Genomic DNA, 22,897 nt, shown 5'->3' on the forward strand with positions numbered 1-22,897 from the left:
CCCTGAGGAGGTGAAGCGGCAGAAAATAACATGTGATGACCGTAAACCCCATCCCTGTCCCCCTTGTGCCGCTGGGGGGGCTTGGTGGAGAAATCTGGGAGTGAAGTTGTGCCCGGGAAGAAGGGAGGGGTGGAGGGAAGGTGTTCTGAGATTTCGTTTTATTTCTCATATACCTTACTCTGGCTGATTTGTAATAAATTGAGCTAATTTTCCCTAAGCTGAGTCTGTTACACCCGTGATGGTAATTAGTGAATGATCTCTCCTGTCCTTATCTCGACCCGCAAGTTTTTTGTTATATTTTTCTCTCCCCTGTCCAGCTGAGGATGGGGGAGTGATAGAACAGCTTTGGTGGGCACCTGGCGTCCAGCCAGGGTCAACCCATCACACTTGTTCATCCATGCAGGCCTCCTGGCATTTTTGCCTGACTTCCTATTTGTTGGGATGGACTGCTCTTGAGCTTAGCGGAGGTGATCCTTGATTAACCAGCTTTCTTGGGCCCTTCTTCCGTCCAGGTTCTCAACCCAAGGGACTCTTCCAAGAATATCTTTGAAGACACAGAGTCCGCTCCCCTGAAGTCCAGTGTTGTGATCTTGCTTTACACCCTTCTCACTGCCCCCAGGAGCGTGAACTCCACCATTTCATGATCACTGCAGCCAAGGCTGTCTTTGACCTTCACATTCCCAACAAGCCCCTCGTTGTTGGTGAATATGAGGTCCAGCGGAGCACCTCTCTTTGTTGGCTGAACTGATTTTGGTTGAGTTGTATTCAAATTGATCTTTCAAATATTGAAGTTGCAAACATGTGCTGATGATCTAGAGTAAGTTTAATGTCAAAATGTCATGTTAGTAGATGATTGTCATTGTTGAGACAAATAAAGTCATTGAGGGGGGCTGGTGGGGAAAGCAATGCCTAACATGGGAGAACTCACTGGTGGTACCACTTGTCACAGGCAAAGGCAGCCAGTCCCCAGCTGACTGTACACATTTTGCTTGTGCAGAAACTTAGTTCCTAGGACCTACTGGGCTTACAAGCATCTTTCCAAAAAGCTGTTTTTAAAAACACTAGTCCAATGACTCCTCAACAAAAAGTAGTAATAAAATAAAAAATAAAGCTAGTAAAAAGGGGAAAAAAGTATCATTTGTCTAACACAGGAGTGCATTATGACTACAGAATGCAAGAATTATGTATGTGAATGAAAGTTGGATGTGTTTTTAAAATTTGCTACCAAAATGTTTAGGTCAGTGTTCTGGTTTCAGCTGGGATAGTTAACTGTCTTCCTAGTAGCTGGTACAGTGCTATGTTTCGAGTTCAGTATGTGAAGAACGTTGATAACACTGATGTTTTCAGTTGTTGCTCAGTAGTGTTTAGACTATAGTCAAGGGTTTTTCAGCTTCTCATGCCCAGCCAGCGAGAAAGCTGGAGGGGCACAAGAAGTTGGCACAGGACACAGCCAGGGCAGCTGACCCAAACTGTCCAACAGGGTATTCCATACCATGGGACGTCACATCTAGTGTATAAACTGGGGGGAGTGGGGGTGGGGAATCACCGCTCGGGGACTAGCTGGGTGTCGGTCGGCGAGTGGTGAGCAATTGCCCTGCGCATCATTTGTACATTTCAATCCTTTTATTACTACTGTTGTCATTTTATTAGTGTTATCATCATTATTAGTTTCTTCTTCTCTGTTCTGTTAAACCGTTCTTATCTCAACCCACGAGTTTTACTTTTTTTCCCTCCTATTTTCTCCCCCATCCCACTGGGGGGGGGGGGGAGTGAGTGAGAGGCTGTGTGATGCTTAGCTGCTGGCTGGGGTTAAACCATGACACTCAGCAAGTCTGAGCCTCTTTCAGTGGGTTCAGGTCTTCTTCTTGAGAAAGCTGACCAGTGACCAGCAAGTCTTCATTAAATAACACCACTGTTGACCTGGGGACAAAGGCGTCATATTTTACAGTACTGCTAAGCTTGCCAGGCATTAACTACCCTAGCTGTGTAGGTGCCAAACAAGTACAGCAGGCGAGCAGCTCTTTACTTAAAGTGAAAGCAAAGCTGTGCCCGATGCCCAAATCATTTCTATCAAGATATACAGTTGAGGGCTTTTTCCTATCAGGCCTCCAAAAGGCTATTTCTACAGGGGAAAAAGTTAAAAAAAAAAGTGAATTTTGCATAATCAGCATTAGGAATTTGTATTACTTATTCTTCTAGTGGTTATTGGTTTTAAAATAAGTTCCATGCTGAGGCAAGAAATATATTTACATAGAGATGTTTCTAGAAGAAAACTTCTTCCCCTGTCCCCATGTTACATTCATTCATAATTTCACATCTGTCACAACTGGTCTATTACAAACTACCCAAAAGATTGTGTTCCTTGAACTCAGGAGGAAATTGTATTTTATGCTTGCAACAAAAATATTTTATTAATTTTTTGGTCTAAATAAAAAACCCAGCTGACTGTTACGTGAATACAGGAACTGAGAAATGCTAATACTATGTTTGTAAACCAGACTGGATTAAAAGAAACCCTGAATGTTCTATAAGCCCTAAGTATGGCTCAGACAAAGAAAACTTCAGATCAGGCAATTTAAAGGACAACTTACTTATTCTTGTTAAGAGAAATTTGGGGTACAAATAAAAAAAAAATTGTATTTCCAATATTGCTTTATTTGCCAAATGCTGTATTATCTGAGACAAAAGACGTTTTCAAGATGATATGTGAAGGATGGGATTTTATGGACTAGCCTTACACTATGATTGGGTTTTTTTGAACAAATACCAAAAATGCAATTGTTTGACAGCGTAAATAAAAATTTAGGGCCACAGAAAGTTCTGTATTGGATCAGATCAGTGTTCCAACTCTGACCAAGAAATGCTTCAGATATCTCAAAGGCACATACCGGAATGGATATTTTTGGAACAGCCTATTATAAATCACCTTATTCAGCAATCTAACTTGTGCCCCCAAAGCATGAGAGTTCTTATCTTATATTTTTAATACTAACTAATCTGCAACTGTGGATGATCACATTATCTGTATAAATACATAAACCCCACTGAATCTATGGCATTTTCTGGACAATCATTCCATACAGATCGCCAAGTGTACAAGACAAAGTAAATACATTACCTGGCAGAAGTACCTGAATCACTTACTTTTTTTCAGTTATATGTCTAATTTGTGTTTTGACAGAATAAATAACCACTGTGTTTTCTACCTGGCCTGAAACTAGGAGCTTTCCAAACCTTGTGATTATTTATAAGGAACATCTTAGGATGTCTCCTATTCCTGCTACATCTTGTTAGAGATAAGGATGTCTGGAAACTATAACAGTAGTTCCATGTAAGAGCACATTATTGCTACTAACGAGGAGTAGCAGCACTGGTGGTGTTCCTGCTGTGTTCTGTATGTAGCTGGCTGTGCCCATTAAGCTATGAATGACTTTGACATGTAAGTGCTGAGTAATGCCCAGCACACCATAGGTCAATGACATATTAAAATCCATATTTTGAGAGAGAACGTTATAATATGATCAGGTAACTTAGTTGATTGTTTTCAAACAGTACAGGAGTTATTGCATGAGGAGGAGAAAACCTGTGGGCCTTCTGTTTCCTCTGTGTTGAACTGATCTGTAGGTGGCTTTAGCTTTACTCCTTGTCTTTCCTATGGGCCAGCAGGGGCAGAGGCAGGGCCCTCATGCTCTTAGACCACTTGTCTCTGTTTCCAGTACATAAGGTCTGCTGAGATACCTGGAGGCAGCAAAAAAATAAATGCACTGATTTCAAAATAGCTTTCAGAGGAGTACCCTTGTTAAGATTGGAAATCTATAAAAACATGTGTTTTAGGTAATGACTTTCTTCCTCCTAAGGGAGAAAAGATTTCAAAGGGCCCAGTGATTCCCTTTAACTTGAAGAAAATGCATCAGGCTGATAGAGGAAACAAATCCTGGAAATGCAAGTGTTACAGTTTTACAAGCAAGCACAAGGAAAAACTCGCACTCTTAAAACTTGCATGGCTAACATAAATGAGATAATCTATTTTAGTTTTAATCTGAGTAGTTGTATGTGGCTGCACATCAAAATAATGCAAGGTAAAGAAGCACAGGAGGAGCCTCTTTTTGCCGGCTTTGCTGTGTTAATAGGAACTGCCCTTTAGGTGGTGCTCTTAAAATTCACCTGCGTACCAGAGCAGCGGCTGCCCAAGCAGGGTGCGCAGTCCTGCTGAGCAGTGCTGCACTGTAAGGGGGAAGAGCAACCTTCCACACAGGCCATCAAACAAATCTTCATCATTTTTAGCTTTCTTCTCAGATACCTAGCGTGGTCCTTGGTAAAGGTACTTCCAGTCTTTTGCCTCAAGTACCTCTCTTCTTACCCACTTTCTACATGATCAGTATTTTTATTGCTGCAATACTGACTTCTCCTCACCCACTTCCTGCATTGCTGATGAGTAGGGGAATAAGAGAGTCTGGAGACAAGGAAACTAAAGAAATATCTCTGTGCAGTGTGTCACTGCACGTGACCCTTCTCTTGAGTTCCTGGTTGAGTCCTGGAATGCTGCCTTAGCTGTTTGCTGGATGGGTAGGCAGCAAGAAGTGAGAAGGAAGAGGGTAGTCATGTATCTTTCATTTCAATATATTCTGTTTTAAAATTATTGGTAACATTTTCTGTGGAAAAATAACTTGTTTTGTCATCACAATATTCAAGTTTATCCACTTTTTTGCTCTCTCACCTTTTTAGCATAGAAATTCTCATGAGTTTTGAGGTAATGTGAGGGGACAACTTTTCTTGTAGTATTCTCAATGTTTCCTCATACTGCTGTTACATTGCAAAAGCAGGAAATGTCACATGTGTACAAAGGGTGTAAAAATACAAACACAGTTCTCTAAACACTCTTGGGCTTTTCAGAACAATAGTATTTCTCAAGATTGACTGATCGTATTGCGTATACACAATGCTTTCTCTCTCTGCTAAATACTTATGACAAAAAAGAGAATGAACTGCCTATTTGTCAGCTGAGTATATTTTCCTCTGGCTACAATCTGCAAAAGATAAGTGTTAGTATCGTCAATTTTTCCATGTCAGAGCAGAGCTCTAGCCAGTGCCACTAGAAACATGTTCCTGCCCACACTTGTTAGAGAAACAGCAACTCCCTGTCCCAGAATAAAGCCCCAGGTTACAGTTTTCCAGCATGGGGTGTCTCTGTAGTCCAGCTGGTGTCAGCTGTTGTTTAAGCACCGCATTAGCTAGCGGGTGTCTAATTCTTCATCAGGACAGGGATTCATTCTATCTAAGTGTGGAAACAGCACTAATGCTTCGCCCTTTTCTGTGTAGTTTTCAAGTAATTTTGTCATACAAGATTCTTCCTTTCTTAATCCAAGGTTTTTTCAACGTTTCTTTCTTTCTTCCTTCTTTCTTTCTTCCTTTCCTTCTCTCTCTTTCTCCCCCCAATATTGGCAGACATCTAAGGCAGTAAAGGCTCATCTGTTCACCCTGATTTAAACTGAATGTGGTTGGTTTTTGTCTTTCTTGATTGTTTTTTCTAACAACCCAGATCTGACATACAGGAGCATGCAACATGCTTATAAAAATTTTCCAGTGTGTCACATTTGTCTCCCTTGAGGGAAAGGACTGAGCAGGAGTACATTGAGTGCTCCTGGGAACTTCTTCCTCTGCTCTGGGATGCAGTGCTTTCCAGATTTTTCTTGTTTCCTTTTCATTGCCAAGCAACCCACAGCCCTCAAATTATTTGTAGGCACCTTTCTAATGGGACTATGCAATCAGGATGCAAATGACTAAATTTTTTTTTTAATGTGGTACAGCTCTTATTCATTGCTCCTGAGAGCTTAGATTTTCAGGTGGGATCAGGTCCTGCCTCTGCCTCTTCTTGGTTACATCAAGAGCCACTCCTCACTGCTGGTGGGTGCAGGTAGCACCCCGTGGGACAGCTGGGCCAGAATAATTCTGGCCCCCTGCAAAGCTGGGCATGTGCCATGGTAATTTGCCTTTCCTCTTACGCAGGTTAACTAAGAAAGGACTCAGATGCTTCCCACTTCAGCTTCCACATTTTTCTCAAGGGTTTTGTCATAAAAATCTACAGTCTTTTTAAAGGGGAGTAGATAAATTTCTCCAATAATTTGGAGGACAGATACTCTGGCCTCTCCACAGCTTCCCAATCTCTGACTCAGCATTTTATCACTTGTCCCAGTGTACAAGCAGTTGCTTTTTTTCCATGTGAACAAATTGCTAACCCCCCCTGTTTCCCATCTGCTGAATTCTGGGTTCCAGAAAACCCCAAGAGAAGCAGCACAGTGCTGCACTCCTTGTCCTTTGGGCCTGCATGAGGAACATCTTGGCAGTGTGGGTGCATGGTGGCCTCAGTGAACTGGTCAGCCTTCAAGCCAAGAAAGACTCAGGAAAGCTTCTGCTACAGAAACCCATTTAACTGAGGGGATCAGGTTTTCAGCTTGGTTTTAGGCAAGTCCCTTTGAGGCCTTGTTTGTTACCATCCTGGACTGCTTTTCATAGCTGGATTTTCATGACTTTACTGACCTCCTAAAAGGGCCTGAGAATTTTTTTTTCTCCAAAGACATGTTCCTTTTCTCAAGAATGTCTATATTTCAGTATTTTCTCATGAAGAGTTACACTACCCATGCAGAGGACATAATTCGGAAGACTGGTTCAAATACTTCTGCCAATAATTACTCCCACCCCTCAATTTATAAAAGATCATCTTCTGTATGGGAAGGTCTGGGTATCAGACCTTGCTCCTGACCCTTTCTTAGCTGTAGGGGAACATGTGATATATAATGAAAAAGAAAACTATGCAGAAGAACAGGAAGATGATCCACTTAGTTCTTTCCTTTCCAAACTAACAGGCGCGTAATGTTCCTGTCTTTCATTTTACCATTAAATGTGCCACAAGTTCTTTCATCTGGCAATCGTTACATTGAATTCAGCCAGTTTTGCAAAAGGCTGAAAGTTATTTCTGTGGCAGAGATATTTTATATCCTTCAAGCCAAGTTTCACGGGTCTCTACTCCATCACATGCATGAGAAAACCCCTCAGCAGGTACAGCTCTATTGAGTTTACCAGTGACATCCCTGGGAATGCACTGGGGGCTATTACAGGCCAGGCTAAGCCATGCTGGGAGGCCATGGAGGCATGAGGTGGTTATAAAAAAGAAAACAAGGTTTTCCTTTTCTGTCACTCACAAATTAAAGTCTGCTATGAACACAAGTTTTTAATTAGGTTGATGACTGTGGGAAATGTATGTGCAGTTAAACTAACAAGTTCATGAGCTCTTGATCATAAGCTGTACTGTGATGAGTAGCACAAACCTGACTGTTTCATCAACCTGCTGAGTTTTTCAGCATAAGTGAACTCCTGAGAAGGACACTGCTCACCTGAGAAAGCTTCTCAGCATTTACTGATGGGTTTGTTGCCCAAAAAGAATTTTAATTGTCAGCTTAATACACTGGACTCCATTATTTGAAACAAAACCTTGAATTGTTTACCTTTTCAGATTAGGTTATGTAACTCTCTAGGCCCTAATTGGGAAAGTAATCAGGCTTCTAGGAAGTGGTGAAGAAGCACATTCCTTCTCTTTCTCTGAAAAGGCAAATTCCTTTTCGTTTCTGCTTTACTACACTTCAGCCAAAGTAATGGGAGGATTTTTGCTGTTATCAGTGGACTTCAGACCAGCACTATTGCCTTGATGGTTGAACTGTTTTTCTGATCTTAAGCCTGAAACAACAAAGAGTTTCTGTGTATTTATGGTTTTATCTTACTATCTAATAGTAACAAAGTCGTCGTCGTCTTTTTTTTTTTTTTCCCCCAGACCCTTCCTTGCTGACAGTGATGACTTTGATCTTTTACAAGTTTGAAAACAGAGGCTTTTTCAACAGATTGGTAAACCAAGATATCACTCTGACTTTCAAAGATTTGAATGCGTTCGGAAGAACATGTTTTCAAAATAATATTTAGGGTAACATTTAAAGGAATTAAAACTTTATTTGGAATATAAATATGAGTCTAATTTTAAACAGTATAAAAGCATTGGTGTGGGCATGATGTCTGAGGACAAAGATAAGGGATGGAGGTAACACCTTTTATTAGACCAGAGCAAAATACAAATGGAGAAAATTACCCAGGGTTTAAGCAGATATCTATGAACTGATCATCTCTTAAAGAAAATGCACCTGGTATGTGTGAAGAAGGGGGACCATTAATTTGAAGTAAAGCCGAAATTAAAAAAATTTGCCTTTTCAGAGAAAGAGAAGGAATGTTTCCTAGCCTGTTTAAATTACTAGTGTGATGAAGGCAGATCTTGAAGTTATTTGTTTTCAGTTGGTTTGTGGTTGGAAGGAAGTTCTACCTCTGCCTAATTATCTAACTCCTTCCTTGGGTTGTGCTTCTCTTGAACAAGCTCCTCATTATATCAGTCTTTAAAGAAGCACTGAGCAAAGTGAGAGAGCAGCAGCTTGTGTCATAGAGCTAACTAATGACAATAAATTCACAAATGTGCCGTTGGAGCCTTCACAGGCTTTGAGGACAGGACTGAACACCTGTCAGACAAGCGGGCTACAAGATACCATGAAACTCTGGGAAAGAGCAACAGAAAGGGCCAGGGGTGGGAGAAAAACCTTTAACTTGGAGCTCAGTAATGAAGAAATTTCTTTGCATAACTACTTGTTTGCCTGTGTAGTCATTATGGGATGCAACACTTAATGGGGACAGAAGTTCAGCTAGTATAGTCATTCCACCTGTTCTGGAGCTGGGGGCTACACTGTGAAGAACTCCTGGGAAACAGAAGCACTAAACACTAGTGTCCAGAGTGATGGTTCTACAGGCTTTCTTTTGCCCATATACACCTAGATTGGATCACTTCCTTTGTATACTAGGTGCAGAGTGATTTTTACTGTCCCTGTTTCTCTCTGAGCACAAGAACAGAGAGAAACATACATTTTACATGGCAGCAAGGATATGTGATACATGTCCCAACCTGTGTGCTACATGGGACTATGCTAATGGTTAAATCTTACTTTCTGTGTCCTTTGTGACACTCTGCTGCAGGCAGGTCAGATTTTCCTCTTTCTGAGCAAATCAGTTTTCTTTAGAACAACATGCCCTTTCCGTATCTCACAGGTTCAACAAACTTTGCAAGAGTTTGCAAAGTGTAAGGACACAAGAAAAGGCAGATACAAGAGATCCAACTCTTGTTTGCACTGTAGCCACTCCACGCTTATTGGCAGTACGCAGGAGCTTCAAAAGATAGCTTACACTAACCTTAAGGTGGTTTTAAGCTACCAGATTGATGTAAATGGTACTCAGTGCATATTTGTCCACACAGTACCCATGACTTAATTGTGCAGACACTGTAAAAACAGAAAAGCTCTGCCTTGAGCTTCTGGCCATCTAAGGACAATGTGCCAGAATTTAACCTCCTGCAGAGGTTGTCCTTCTTACCTAGAGAAAGGCATGACTTGTGGCACATTAATACACAGATGTGAGCATGCTGCTGTAGCAGATGGATTGCCATTTGGATGTGTATTACCACAGTCTGCATTAGATGGACAGACTACAGCAAAGGAAGGTGCTGAACAAGGGAACTGCATAAGGTGAGATGATCCATGAAGAAAAATGCACCAAGTATGTGCTTTTATGGGAGACATAGGCAAAGCAAGCTTCCCTCAAATCATTAGTCTCAGATAAAGCTACCACATGCCAAGCAGAAGTGTTGCTCTCAGTGCTTTCTGAAGGAAAGAGCAGCATGCTGAGAAGGCCTGTGCCTTCCCATGATGATCACAGAGAGATAAGTCCTCAGCACATGTGCTGAAGGGAAAAGATTTATCACCGACAATCCAGTGTGGAGACAAGAGGCCAGATGTAGCTGACCTCAGGGGTTGCTTACCTGATAGAAACAGAGGGGATTCCCTTACAACATCGATGACCTTTACTGTACTGAGAGCTACTCCTGGCACCATACATTTTAACCGTGCTGTACAAAGCCGGAGACATGTTATTTTGGCAGAAGACACCACCAGGTGCTGGAGCATAGGCACTGCATGTAGGCTTTCCTAAAGGAGAAAACTGTTATGAACCATACTAACTGCCCTGTACAAGTTTTTGGCCATGCTATAATGTATTTTTTCTGCAGTGCCAAAGCAAACTAAAGACCTTTGGCATTTTTAAAATATGCATTAACTTGAAAGCCCTTCAAACATAGTTTTAAGGTTTTTCTAAAATAGATTTGGAAAAATGGAAGTAAATCGAAATGAGGCTTCAGGGAATGAAGCACTCAAAATTAATTCTAACTTATTAGGTAACTGTGTTTCAAACTGAAGATGCTCCTGATGATGATAATGCATAACATAGTACTGATGTATCTCTACAGCTTCCAGCTGAGAAATCACTCAGGGTCCCCTACAGCATATTATACTGCATGCATGAGACCTGCATAGGTATAGGAGCTAGTGTGACTGAAAAGATCACCTATTACTTTATTTTATGCTTAGGAGAAAAATTATTGTAACCAACTATGTGTAATCAGAGTTTTTCATGGCAACATGAATTTTAAAGGAATGAGGAATTTGAATGTCTTCAAATAGTTACATGATTAAATATTAAAAAAAACACCTGGGCTCTTCTTGGCATTCTGACTCATCTGCTCCCATGGGCTGTGTGATGAGACTCATGTTCTAGTGCAGCACCCACCTGGGGAGGAAACAGGAGAGGCCACTCCATGATCACCTTGAGGCCAGGGGGGCTGCAGTCCTGGAGCAGAAGTCTTAGCATTGCTGGAAGGTGCCTTCTAAGGGGCTTGTAGGTTTCTGTCTGACCTGAAAAGCCTGAAAGCAGATGAAGGGAAGGAGACTTTGCTGAAGCATCTCTTGTAAGCTGCCAAGTGGGAAAAGCTAGTTTTGAGTCTGCTGCATACAAGAGGACTGTGCTGGTTGTCAGCGTTACATCCACTCTTGATGCAAGAGTAGAAAGTGTTTACTGGATGCAAACTGTGTTTCAAATCCTAACAGCTTTATCAGTTTTAACTTTTTGAAATCAAATAAATAATATTTGTCTGTAGGGCAAATCACAGGCCAAGCCCAAGCTTGCTGGCTGCTTTGCTGCCCACCAGTTTTATCCATGTGTTGAAGAGATCAGTATATGCTCATAGAATTTAGTCAGAATTCACTGTTTTCCAATAGAAAACTGCCCTGCTCAGATCATTTACCAGCACCTGCATTCACTCCTCACATAGATCAGTATTGATATCTGGGTCAGATTTTTTTCACAAATCTCTTACCTCTACTGAAAACCAGCAGAATTATGACATATATTTAGCAATATCTTCAGTTTCAGAAATGTACTTGGTCAAATGTTTATCCACATGGGATTCCTATTTTAGCCCAGCATTTAAAATATTGTAACTCATGTTGCTTTCCTTCTATGTTAATACCACTTTACTCTTTTCCACTTGCTTCCCTTGTTCTCTGTGTGTTGCATTGTGATATTTCATGTGTGTTGAATGAGCTCCTTGTGAACCTGGAAGAGCTCACTTCAGTGACTGGGTTTGACCTGGCTGGGACTCCTGGCTAAAGCTGCAGTAAAGCCAAAACTCCATGATTCAGGCTGAGAAAAAATTGGTGTTTAAATTTTCTATCATCTCCTATTCTGTTCCTCTGTTTCTGCCCCTGATTACTTGGAAGCCCCTGGGAAGCTCACTTCATGCTCTTCTCCAGCAGTCTGCTCAGGGAGGCATGATGAGATTTAGGAGTGAAGGGAAAGCAGAGAAGAGCTCTGTGCTGTTAACAGACTAATGCAAGATTGCTTGGCACACAGACTGGAAGCTGCCTGCTCTGGCAGTGTCAATGGTAACAGCAAGAGGAGGTGACTAAAACCAAGCTGCCTCCTCCTGAGGCAAAGTTACAGGTATGTTCCAGCAGAAGTGTCCAAAGCCTCAGCTGAAGATCTTGGCATTGCAGGACTTGCTCTGAAACATCCCCTCCAAACTCCTGTCAGCTGATCTCTATGAGGACTGGAGAAGTGGAGCAGCAAGACAGATTAGAAGAACTGAAGACTAAGTTTTTCAACCAGTCCCACTGCTATGGACCTACTGGGACCCCTGTGTTAAAGGATGGCAGCCCAGCCAGCCTGGCACTGGGCCTTGTCACTCTTGATTTTTGACGGCTGAAAAATGGGGGCAGAGAGGAAGGTGCAGAGGTGGGAACTCTGTGGTGGACAGAGCAGCAAACTTCTGGGCTTTACCTCCCCTTCCAGCCCCACAGTCAGTAACTGCATGCTTGGCCACACAGCCCAGGGGCAGAGTACCCACTGGAGTTGGCACCATTAGGGAAGTGTTGATTGCCCTGGGAGGCATGCAGGTAGCACTGGAAGCTGTGGGATAGGAGGGCTTATGCGCAGTTTGGAGCCAGGTTGAAGACCTTCCTCAGGGTAAGGACTGGCTTGTCCCCGTAGACATGTGCACAGCTGCACATGTGTGGGAGCTCATGCAGAGACAGGCTGCATCCATGCCACCTGCCCAAAGCCCCTGCTCATGCAGATGAGCTCTAGGAAGGAGCAAATGTCTGTTCTGAGCCCTTCATCAAGGAGCAAATCACCCTGATGCCCGCTCTGCTTCTCCTGTGCTTCCTCCAACTCCTCATGCTCCTCTTCCTCCAACCTGCTGTGCTCTCAGCCCAGCTGCTTTTCACCTGCAGGACCCAGTGCCCCCCATTCTCTGCCAACCCTACTGCCAGGGCCTGGGCAGGAGGGTGAGGGGCAGCAAGTCCTGAGGCAGGGCCTCTTGCAGGAAACCTGGGCATTCCTGCAGCAGCCCTATCTCCCTACTAGGAATTGCAGCCCCTTGGGAATCCTACAGGACAGTCAGGGATACTCCACATGGAAATCAAGCTGATGCTGGAGGCATTGATTCAGGAAACTGTGCAGCAAGCTTTGCTCGAAGATCTGACAAGGTTGCAGAGTTTGCTGAGGTTCCATGCCAGGAAGAGCAGAAGGGGCAACCCGGAGAGGAGGAGGTACAAGTCACTAAGAGCAAATGGGACAGTCTCACTAATGCTTTTTGTAGCAGTTACAATCATCTGCAGCAATGAAAGGCAAGACCTGAAATAGTCTGATTTGCCTCAAAGGGTTCTGCTGGATTTGACACCCATCAGAGCAGCCTGGTCTCTTCCCACCACACTTTGCAGAGGGCTTCCATTCTGTGACACAGGGCAGGAGTATTTCTTTGGAGCAGCCATAATCTAGGGACCTTGTGAGGCCAGGTACTTGATCAAGGATCAAAGGAAGACTAGAGAAAACATGGGCCTGCTGCTGAATGGTGCAGGGGACCTGTTAACAAATGACATGGAAAAGGCCAAGGTACTCAGTGCCTTCCCTCCTCAGTGTTTACTGATAAGACCAGTTTTCAGGAATACCAGGTCCCTGAGACCCTAGGGAAAGTCTGGAGCAAGGAAAACTTACCCTCAGTGGATGAGTACTAGGTTAGGGACCACTTAGACAAACTGGACATACATAAATCCATGGGGCCGAGTGCTGATGAAGCTGTGTGATGTCATTGCAAGACCATGCTTTGAATGGTCATGACGACAGGGAGAGAACAAATGACAATCCTGTCATCAAGAAGCCAAGAAAAAAGATCTGAGGAATTACAGGCTGGTCAGCCTCATCTCAATCCCTAAAAAGGTGATGGAACAACTGATCCTAGACACGAGTTTCAAACACATGAAGGACAAGAAGGTGAGCAGGAGTAGTCACTATGATTTATGAAGGGGATAATCAAGCTTAACCAATGTGATGGCCTTCTACAATGAGGTGACTTGCTTGGTGTCTGAGGGGAGGGCAGATCCAACAGTGGATGTTGTTTACCGTTACTTTAGTAAGGCTTTTGGCACTGTCTCCCAAAACATCCTTGTAGACAAACTGATAAAGTATGGGCTACAAAATTGGACAGCGAGGTGGTCTGAAAACTGGCTGCATGACAGGGCCCAGAAAGTTGTGATCAGTGGCAAAAAGTCCAACTGGGAACAAGCCACTAGTGGTGTACCCCAGGGTCAATACTGGGGCCAATACTGTTTAACATCTTCATGAGTGACCTGGATGATGGGACAGAGTCCATCCTTGTCATGTTTGCAGATGATCCAGAACTGGAAGGAGTGACTAGACTAGGTGGCTGCACTGCCATTCAGAGGGACCTGGACAAGCTGGAGAAATGGTCAGAAATTAACCTCATGAAGTTCAACAAAGGAAAATACAAAGTCCTGCATCTGAAGAAATATAACTGCAGGCACCAGTACTCCTGGTTCACAGCTGTTCTCCTCCAGTCAGATCAGATGCCACAGTTACAGGGTCATGGTGGATTAAGGCAGCAGGTGCCATTCTAACCAGAACATCGAGTGCCCAAAGCCTTCTGGGCCTTTTAAAATGTTTTACATATTTAAAACCACTTTAATGTTGGAAAATTGCCATTCCGTCTATGTAGGGTGTTGCTGCTGAGCTGAAATAATACAAGTGTCAGGCATGATACCCTACCCTTTCTGCTGGCTTCATATTGCTTCTGAGATGGGCTGCTCTCAGGGGCTTGGCTGCACTCAGCAGCAGTAAAATGATGAAAGATTGCTAATTATTTTCCCTATGTTAATCATCTGTATACTTTATGTATTACACAGCCAACGCTGCTCTGCCCTTTTCTGATAGTACCTGCGCCCTTGTTGTGCAAAACAAAAATCACACTGTGCCTGCAGTCACGTGTATCTCATGAAAGGCTTTAAAATCCCTTCTTCTAAGCTTCCTCAGCTACAGATTAGGACATTCATCCTAAATGAAAGGGTGAGAGAAGGATAATTCCCAAGATGCAAAGAGTACCTACAGTGTTTGACAAACCCTGCTGACCTATCCCCAGTTTGCTGCTCCTCCTCCATCATCCCTGGCTCACACCTCCTCACCCACACAGCCAAGGACCTCGGAGGATACTTTTAATGCATGTGAATATAGAATCTAACTAACAGATGGATTTTTTCTGTGCCTCTGAGTGAAAGCACTGCAGTTGAAGCAGACTATGTTCTTCCTCCCTCCTTCTCTAACAGTGGGACTCGATAATCTTAAAGGTCTTTTCCAGCCTAAACAGTTCTATGATCCTCCTGTGTGCAAAACTCAACCCAGCAATTGCCATTGGAGCTTCTTTTTCGTACCTCTGTTGTGGCCTGTTGTCTCTAGTAAGACCCTCCACCCTCACTATTGGTTTTAAACCAGCCTCACAAAGAATGCACCCAGCAGGTGCTCTTCAACTGCTTTTCAGAAACAGAAAGTATTTTGGAGGGTTGATGGTGCCAGTGTTTCCTGTTGCCAAGAGAATCATGCTGTGTGCTTCTGGTCCCCTGGCTAGCCCTGGTTCCTGACTGAGGGACCTGCTCTGACAGTGACAGGAGAGCAGGGAGAAGAGCCAAACACCATAATCCAGCTGGGCCACTTTGACTCACTGCTTTCCATTTAAATAACTCCTTTGACTGGGGCTAGGCTAGTGACAGGGATTGGTTTTCTGCTTCAGGCCCTGGTCCCTTGACTTCTAGCATTGCATTTCATTCTGTGCTCCATCAGAAAGGTTTAAGAGGTCAACAACAAATAATATCATGTTGAATTAACACTTTTTTGCCATGCTTTTTCATGGTGTCTCTTTGGCAAACAGTGGTTGAGAAAGGGTCCAATGCATTTAGCTGGGATGCAGGCAGTGAGCAGTCAGAAAACCCAGAAGCTGCTGAGGAGTCTGGGCTGCAGCAGTGACCTCCAGGCACTGGGGCAGGCAGAAGCTGCTGGTCTTCTCACTGCTTAGAAAGGAGGGACTGACCCCTCAGTCTGTCAGGAGCAGTTTTCTCCTCCCATCTCTTTCCAGCTGGAAGAGTCTGATCAATTAAACTGAGGATCGGGAAACACACTTTGAAGCAGACAAGCAGACTTACCATGTCTGAGTGCTCAGTCACAGAGATGAGCATGACTCATCGCGAGAGTTAATAAGGGAAGGTCACGCCTGCTTCTTCTGTATGAATGAATATCTGTAATATGCACCAGAAACAGTTTTTCATTTTACGCGCTGTGAGTTTACACAAATAGTCATCTTTTTGATAGGCAACTTTTTTCAGGTGAGTTTTGAAGTAGTTTAATACGAACAAACCATGTCAGATCAAGGCCATCCTGAGACAAGCTTCTTCCAAGAGACTGGTTAGCAGTTAGCTGCAATTACAGAATCAAAAATTGAAATGGATTTAGAAAATAGAAATAGAAATGGATTGCAGCCTTGGCTTGCTAAAATTAAGTACAAAACATGTACTGGGTAAATTAAGGGCTTCTCATTGTGCCTCTAGATGACTTTTTCCTGCTCTGATCCAGTTAAAAAAACATGACTTGCTGATTGCACTGCAGAAGTGAGAAGCAGGTCTGGCACAATACAACTGCCTGGGAAATGAATTACTCCTTCTCTTGCTGGCTTCTCTGGCAGGAATGATGAAAGATGATTCTGGTAAAGCTGGAAAAAGCTTGTATTTTAACCACAGGAAACCTAAAACACAAGGACAATCAATCAAGCTCCTCCTGAGACAGTAACCTGGGAAACTAACAAATTATACGAACTTCAACCTTTCAAAATTTTACAAATTTTATTTACTAACAGTCCCAATTATCCTAGAAAGTCCCCTTTCCTGAAGTAAAAATAATAAAATGACAGTATTATGTATATAACTATTAAAAAAAACTAAAAAAAAAAAAGTACGTATGTATGCATGCATTCATCAGGAGTTCTGAGTTAATATCTGAGCTGGTTTCCTTTCTTGGATTTCATTAATTTCACAGCTTGGTCTCACAATTGCTTTAAGGTGATCTAATTGGAGGGTCTTTCTGAAAGAGTGCAGACTTTGCCTCTGCAATGCTCTGCTCAAGCCTTTCCTTTGATTTTCTACATTCTATTACTATTTCACAGCTGATTTTTTTCATTTAAATTCCAGTTTCATTTCTCCTTCCTCCTTTTGTTGAAGATGTTTTGTTGTTTAGTTGTTATAGCAGACAAAAACAATTTCACAATAAACTGTTTTATATCCTGTTGTGTTCATGTTTTTGCTAGATAAACATATATTTCCTTTCCATTAGAAATTATTAAACCTATGTGGTACTGTATAACATGAGCAGCATCTTTGATTTTGTTGTAATACACACATTTTTACAATGTCAGTGTTTTACCCTCAGTTGTTGCACAAATGGGTATTGGGTCCTTAGCTTCCTATTTGCATTTTGCTGATGTTGCAGACTTTAGGATTGGTGGCACAAAGTATCTAGCTAAAATAATTTCATGCAATATTCTCTGATATTGCTACTTTTAGAAAGGAAGAAAAAAAGAATCCAGTATTGTGGAAGAAAAATAGTTAATGTCTCACAGGCCTCTGCAGGCCTCCCTAGTTAAGAAACATTTGCAGCTAAGGGTCTTGCCAGTCAGCAAGATTTAATTACAAAGGAGTGGATTATTCATAAAAGGAGTGGATTATTTATAAAAGGATGTACTGTATAGAGCCTCCTTATCTTAAGGATTTAAATCGTTGTTGTTATCTACCATATCCTGCTTATCTGACACAGTTTTGGGGAAGAAGGAGCTGTAAAACCTGCAGTTATATCAACTCTGTAGCTGCCCCATTTGGGCAGAGTTCGCATCAACAGGGATGGTCCCTCTGCTGCTCTATATTCTCTCTTATAGCGACAGTAATAAACTGCTTCTGTTCTGACCTGATCTAAATTGTATTCCAGTTACTTCTGCGACAGTATCAGCGCTTTTCTTCCAGCATATCCAAACAAATTAATGCTAATGTAGGACCACAGAGCCAAAGCTCCTTTCAACATTATTAACATGCACAGCATTAGATTCTTGTCCTTACTTTGCTCCTTCTTTGTCATCAAGCTTTCAACATCCACTCAGATTTCACCATATCTCTTTTTTTGATACGGTGCAATTTTGTCAACTTTCTGTGAAATTGGCAGTAATTCTGTTATTTCTGAATTTTCATTCAGTGACGTTTTTGCTGTATATTGTTTATCTTCGTGGATTTCTTTTTTTTATAGCAGAGTTACTAGGATCAGCAGAACGTTTTTCCACTTTTCAGCAAGTCATCTATTTTTTACAAGATTTACCTCTGGGCAGTCTTTCTGTATGCCACCTTCATAAAAGTACTCTATATGTTATTCCCAAAAAACTACAGAAACATGGGATCTGAACACATGGCTTTTCAGGCACTCCTGTGGGAGATCTGATGTATTATGCTAACTTTGAGTAACATACATGGACTGATATTTTCCAGTACTGCCCTAAGTGAAAGAGGGGTTGCTTTTCTGTACTTGGCTGGGTGGGGAGGTGAAAAAGATAAATAAATGGTGCAGGGCCGTTTCTGGATCTCTGCAAGAAAGGCCCAACAACACAGGGCTTAATAAAACAACTGTTTTAATAAAGTAGAATAAAAAGAATAATATAGACAATGTGTAAATCTTATGTCCCTTCAGACACAGGGCACCCTGCTTTTGTGCAGCATCAGAGGGATCCAGGATGGATTTCCCCCACATCATGCTGTGCAGATTCTGTCCTCCCTCCCATGCTGCAGTGGCTTTTCTTTCGTGTAACAAACATGAACATATATCTTCTCCTGACAGGTTGCAATATTATCGCTGTCATATCATCATCAGCGCACAGCACAGGCAAGCATGGGTCACTCCCGCAGGTTCCCTTACAGCATCTACTCATGCGAACACATGGGCCTTAAGTACAAGGTGCTATAGACATGGCTTGCTCAAGATCACAAACTCCTCAATGTCTCCTGCAAGGCTCCCAATACTGGTTAGTGCTGTAACAAATGCAGACATTCCCTGCATGTGTTTGGGAGACAGCATCACATATGAGTGATGGCAGGAGTATTATAAACATCTGGTTCCATTTAACAGTGGGAAAATTTTCACCACAATTTTTCCTGTTTGCTTGGTCATTGCTTAGTGTGTGAACAAGGCTGTAATGGCAACCTCTGTTGTGTGCCAAGGACTCCTTTTCATATCAAGGTACAGCCCAGGAAAGGTAGGAAGAGTATGACCTTAACAAATAATAACAAGCAAGCAGGAAAAAGCGTTGCAGCCATTTCCTTTGCTACCTCCTCCCTGCAATGTGAGTCACCAGGGCCACCATTTTTATCTTCTCTTTCTGATGCTGCTGCATAGGTAGAAAACCTTTCTCCCTTGCAGCTTGAAAATTAACAAGGCCTTTTCAGTTTTCTATAAAAAGTATGAAAGTGAGGGCCAATGCAGGCTATTCCTGGACAAAAGAAAGCCTACACAGATGACGCATCACCTGCTCTCTTTAGGTTTTTATGGCTATTATGTACAGTAGAAAAAATACTTAAAGACTTTGCACTAACAATAGCTGTAAAAAATGTAGCATCAGCACAGAGCAGAAATTCTATTCCATCTGTGTGATACAGTGCCTGTGTTTTCTAAGTGCAGGTATGAGCTACTAAACTGCTTCTCTTGGCATACACATTTGTAACTAAAATTCAGCTACACTTTTTGAAGAAACATGTCTACTAAATTTGAATACAGGTAATTAAATTCTACTTATGTAAAATCCTCCCTCCAAGCTGAACTAAATACTGTTTATTACAAAAGAAAAACGTGTCCAGTATCAAGGATGAACAATTTTTACCATGGATCACAGCAACCCATCATGACTGAGAAGGATTAATATTAACAACTATTTGACAGAATGAGATATAAGCCATCAGTGAGACTTCTGTGAAATTAGTAACCATGTAATTCTTAAGCAAATATTTATCTGACTTAGTTTCTCAAGATCTGTTCTGTTACTCTCTTTTACTGAGATAGATTTGTAAACCCTGTGCCCAAATCTGCAGATACTGAAAAAGAGATCGAGTGCCATCTTGTGGATGCCACAAAACCGTAAAAATTTATTCCAGAAAGAAGTATTAATTAAAAAAGAATGGAAGCATGCAAGTATACATCTCCTTATATGCAAATTATAACCAAAGGCATAATTCATTATAAACATTTTATGAACAATATAATTGTACCTGCTTCACAATTTTTTTTTGCTCTACAGCTGAAATAAACTCAAAATTCCAGGGGCGAGTGGTCACATCGTCTACGGTTATTAATTAGGCAACCAAGTAACAACTTTGATATTTGGGCTTAGATAGTTCCCAGATAGTTCGATTACTAAATATCATTAAATAAAACTTTTTGTAACATCTCTCTCTCCATGCTGTCAGATGGCAGAGCAGAATGTAAGCACTAGTAGCATATTTAGGACTTCTTTTTCTTCCACTTTTCCTTCTTTTATATATATTACCACCATTCTTTTTTGTTCAGCTGAAGTTATGTAATGATTCTGTAAGTCAGTCAAAGTTACTCAAACTGAAGCAATGAATTAAAATGTTAGCATTAAACGGTTGGGAAGTAGGATGAGAGACAAAAGAATTGAAGAGAGGGTAAATTTGAGGTGGAATCATTTTTTCAAATAATTTTGGTTTTAACCTATAAAACAACTAGTGTCCACAGATCCGTGAATTGGTAGCATTCAGCATTTTGTGGTGTGACATAATCAGTTTCTCAAGACAGTTCCCCATCATTAGAATGAACTGGCTACCACCAACTTTGACTGCAATTAGATATGAACACATCATAGGTACTTGGGCTGCTTTTCCTTACGTCCTGGTTTCGGCTGGAATAAAGTTAATTTTCTTCTTAGTAGCTGGTATAGTGCTGTGTTTTGGATTTAGGATGAGAATAATGTTGATAACACACTGGTGTTTTAGTTGTTGCTAAGCCCTCTTTATACTAAGCCAAGGACTTTTCAGCTTTTCATACTGCCCTGCCAGTGGAGGCTGAGAGTGCACAATAAACTGGGAGGGGACACAGCAAAGACAGCTGACCCAAATGAGCCAAAGGGCTATTCCGTACCATAATACATCATGCCCAGTACATGAACTGGGCGCAGTTGGCTGGGGGGCACCGTGGCTTGGGGATTGGCTGGGCATTGCTCAGCAGGTGGTGAGCAACTGTATTGTGCATCACTTGTTTTGTATATTCTCTTCTTATTTTCACTTCCATTTCTGTCCTATTGAACTGCCTTTATGTCAACCTACAAGTTTTACCCCCTCCCCCCCCCGATTCTCCCATCCCACTGGCAAGGGCAGGAAGGGGAGTGAGCGAGCAGCTGCATGGTGCTTAATTGCTGGCTGGGGTTAAACCACAACACCTTATAAAAAATTAGCCAACAGAATTAGAGGTAACTCCAGCAGCAGTTTTTTACTAGTTATATCAAACTGGTAAGGCTAGCAACTGTGACTTATAGGAATAATTGGAAAAGACTGGGAGTTCAGTTCAGGGACTTTGATGATCTTTCAAGATATTGGTATGTGCTTTTATATAAATACGTGCAAGTACACTATAGCAGTCCTGAATAAGACCCCCAAGACTTATTTGGCGTATATACCGCTGACATTAACAGACCAGCTTAGGTTGTCTGCTATGTAGTGAAGCCTGAATATGCACCTGTATCTGCTATCTTGAATGCAAACTCAATTTATTTGAGCTGGATCAGGCCTATAGAAAAGAGAGTGTTAATCAGCTGGGCATATTAAAGCAGTGTTTCAACACAGCTATGACATGAAAAGTGACTGCAAACAGGAATTTAAGAAGTGTTGAGGTGGGCTTTACTTTCCAATATGGAGTGAATACAGGACGAGTGTTTCTGTCCGGCTGTGTTTTCCCGAAGGAAAACCCTGCAGTACTAGGCTGACAAATCATGGGAGAGCACAAATTATTTACCTCTAGCAAGCAACTATAGTTTGTCATAACTACCTAATGACCACACCCCCCCCCCCAAAACAAAACCCCAACAAAAAACAGAAAAAAGAAAAAAACCCTATTTTCACAGATTCCTCCAGACGTCTGCCGTATTGTGAGGTATTTGAGCTTTTTCTGAAAGAAAAAGGAAAAACAGAATTACCGGGGCAGAGCCATTCCCCGTTTCTAGGCAGGGGCGAAGGGCGCGAGACGTGACTTCTCCGGTCCGGCGCTTACAGAGCACGGCCTGGCAGCTGCCCGTCACCGCCAGGAGGCCTCGCCCACGTTCTGCGCTTCCTCGCACGAAGGCTGCCGGCCGCGCCAGACTCAGCTGCTCCCCGAGAGCGCAGCCTGACGAAGCCTGTCGGCCGCAGGGAAGGACACCCCCGTGAGCTTGGCGGCCGGCGACGGCTCGCCCCGAGCCCTGCCGCCTGCCTGCCTGCCTGCCTCCGGAGACACCCCCCGGTTCAGCTCCCAAAACCAACGACCCCCTTCCCGCCGCGCAGGCTTTCCTTGCCGGGGCGAGCCCCCGCCCGCAGCCGGCCCTGCGCGACGCGCTGGCCCCGCGGCCCCCCTTCTTCCCTCCGAGCAGGGCCCCGCGGCCTGGCCGGGAGAAGGGACGAGAGGCAGCGCGGCCCCCGCGAGCGGGCCGCCTGAGCAGCGCGGGACCTCCACGCCGCCGGCGTGGGTGGGTGGGGTGCGAGCGAGCCCATTTTTGAGGGGAGGTAGGTGCCTGGCGGAGAGTTCTGTGAATTGAGGACTGGAGCGCTCCACCGGCAACTCCTCCTCCTCTTCCCTTTCCCTCCTCCCTCCTCTCCGTAGCCCCCAGAGCGCGGCGGAGGGGAGCGCTGCGCGCGGCTGGAAGCGGCTCCGCCGGGCTGGGAGCTGCGCGCCGTGAGGCGCCTGCCCGCCTTCTGCCGCGGCGAGGTGGTGAAGGGGTTCGACAGAGGCTCCAAGGAGCTGGGCATCCCCACGGGTGAGCGGGGCGCCCGGGGGGACCGGCCCGCGGCGGGGCGGGGCG

The 22,897-nt window shown here is 43.2% G+C and overlaps 1 protein-coding gene across 1 annotated transcript in view; it reads left to right on the forward strand.

Moving 5' to 3' along the window:
* Nucleotides 1–9,465: 9,465 nt before the first annotated feature.
* RFK (riboflavin kinase) overlaps nt 9,466–22,897 on the forward strand; it is a 19,464-nt gene continuing 6,032 nt past the window's right edge. The window contains exons 1-3 of the mRNA XM_010568725.1: nt 9,466–9,605; nt 12,863–13,019; nt 22,699–22,852. Of these exons, the coding sequence (XP_010567027.1) occupies nt 9,466–9,605; nt 12,863–13,019; nt 22,699–22,852 (451 nt within the window). The remainder of the gene's footprint in view (nt 9,606–12,862; nt 13,020–22,698; nt 22,853–22,897) is intronic.

The sequence above is a fragment of the Haliaeetus leucocephalus genome, unplaced genomic scaffold, assembly GCF_000737465.1.
Source record: "Haliaeetus leucocephalus isolate CR32 unplaced genomic scaffold, Haliaeetus_leucocephalus-4.0 Scaffold251, whole genome shotgun sequence".
Lineage (NCBI taxonomy): Eukaryota > Metazoa > Chordata > Aves > Accipitriformes > Accipitridae > Haliaeetus > Haliaeetus leucocephalus.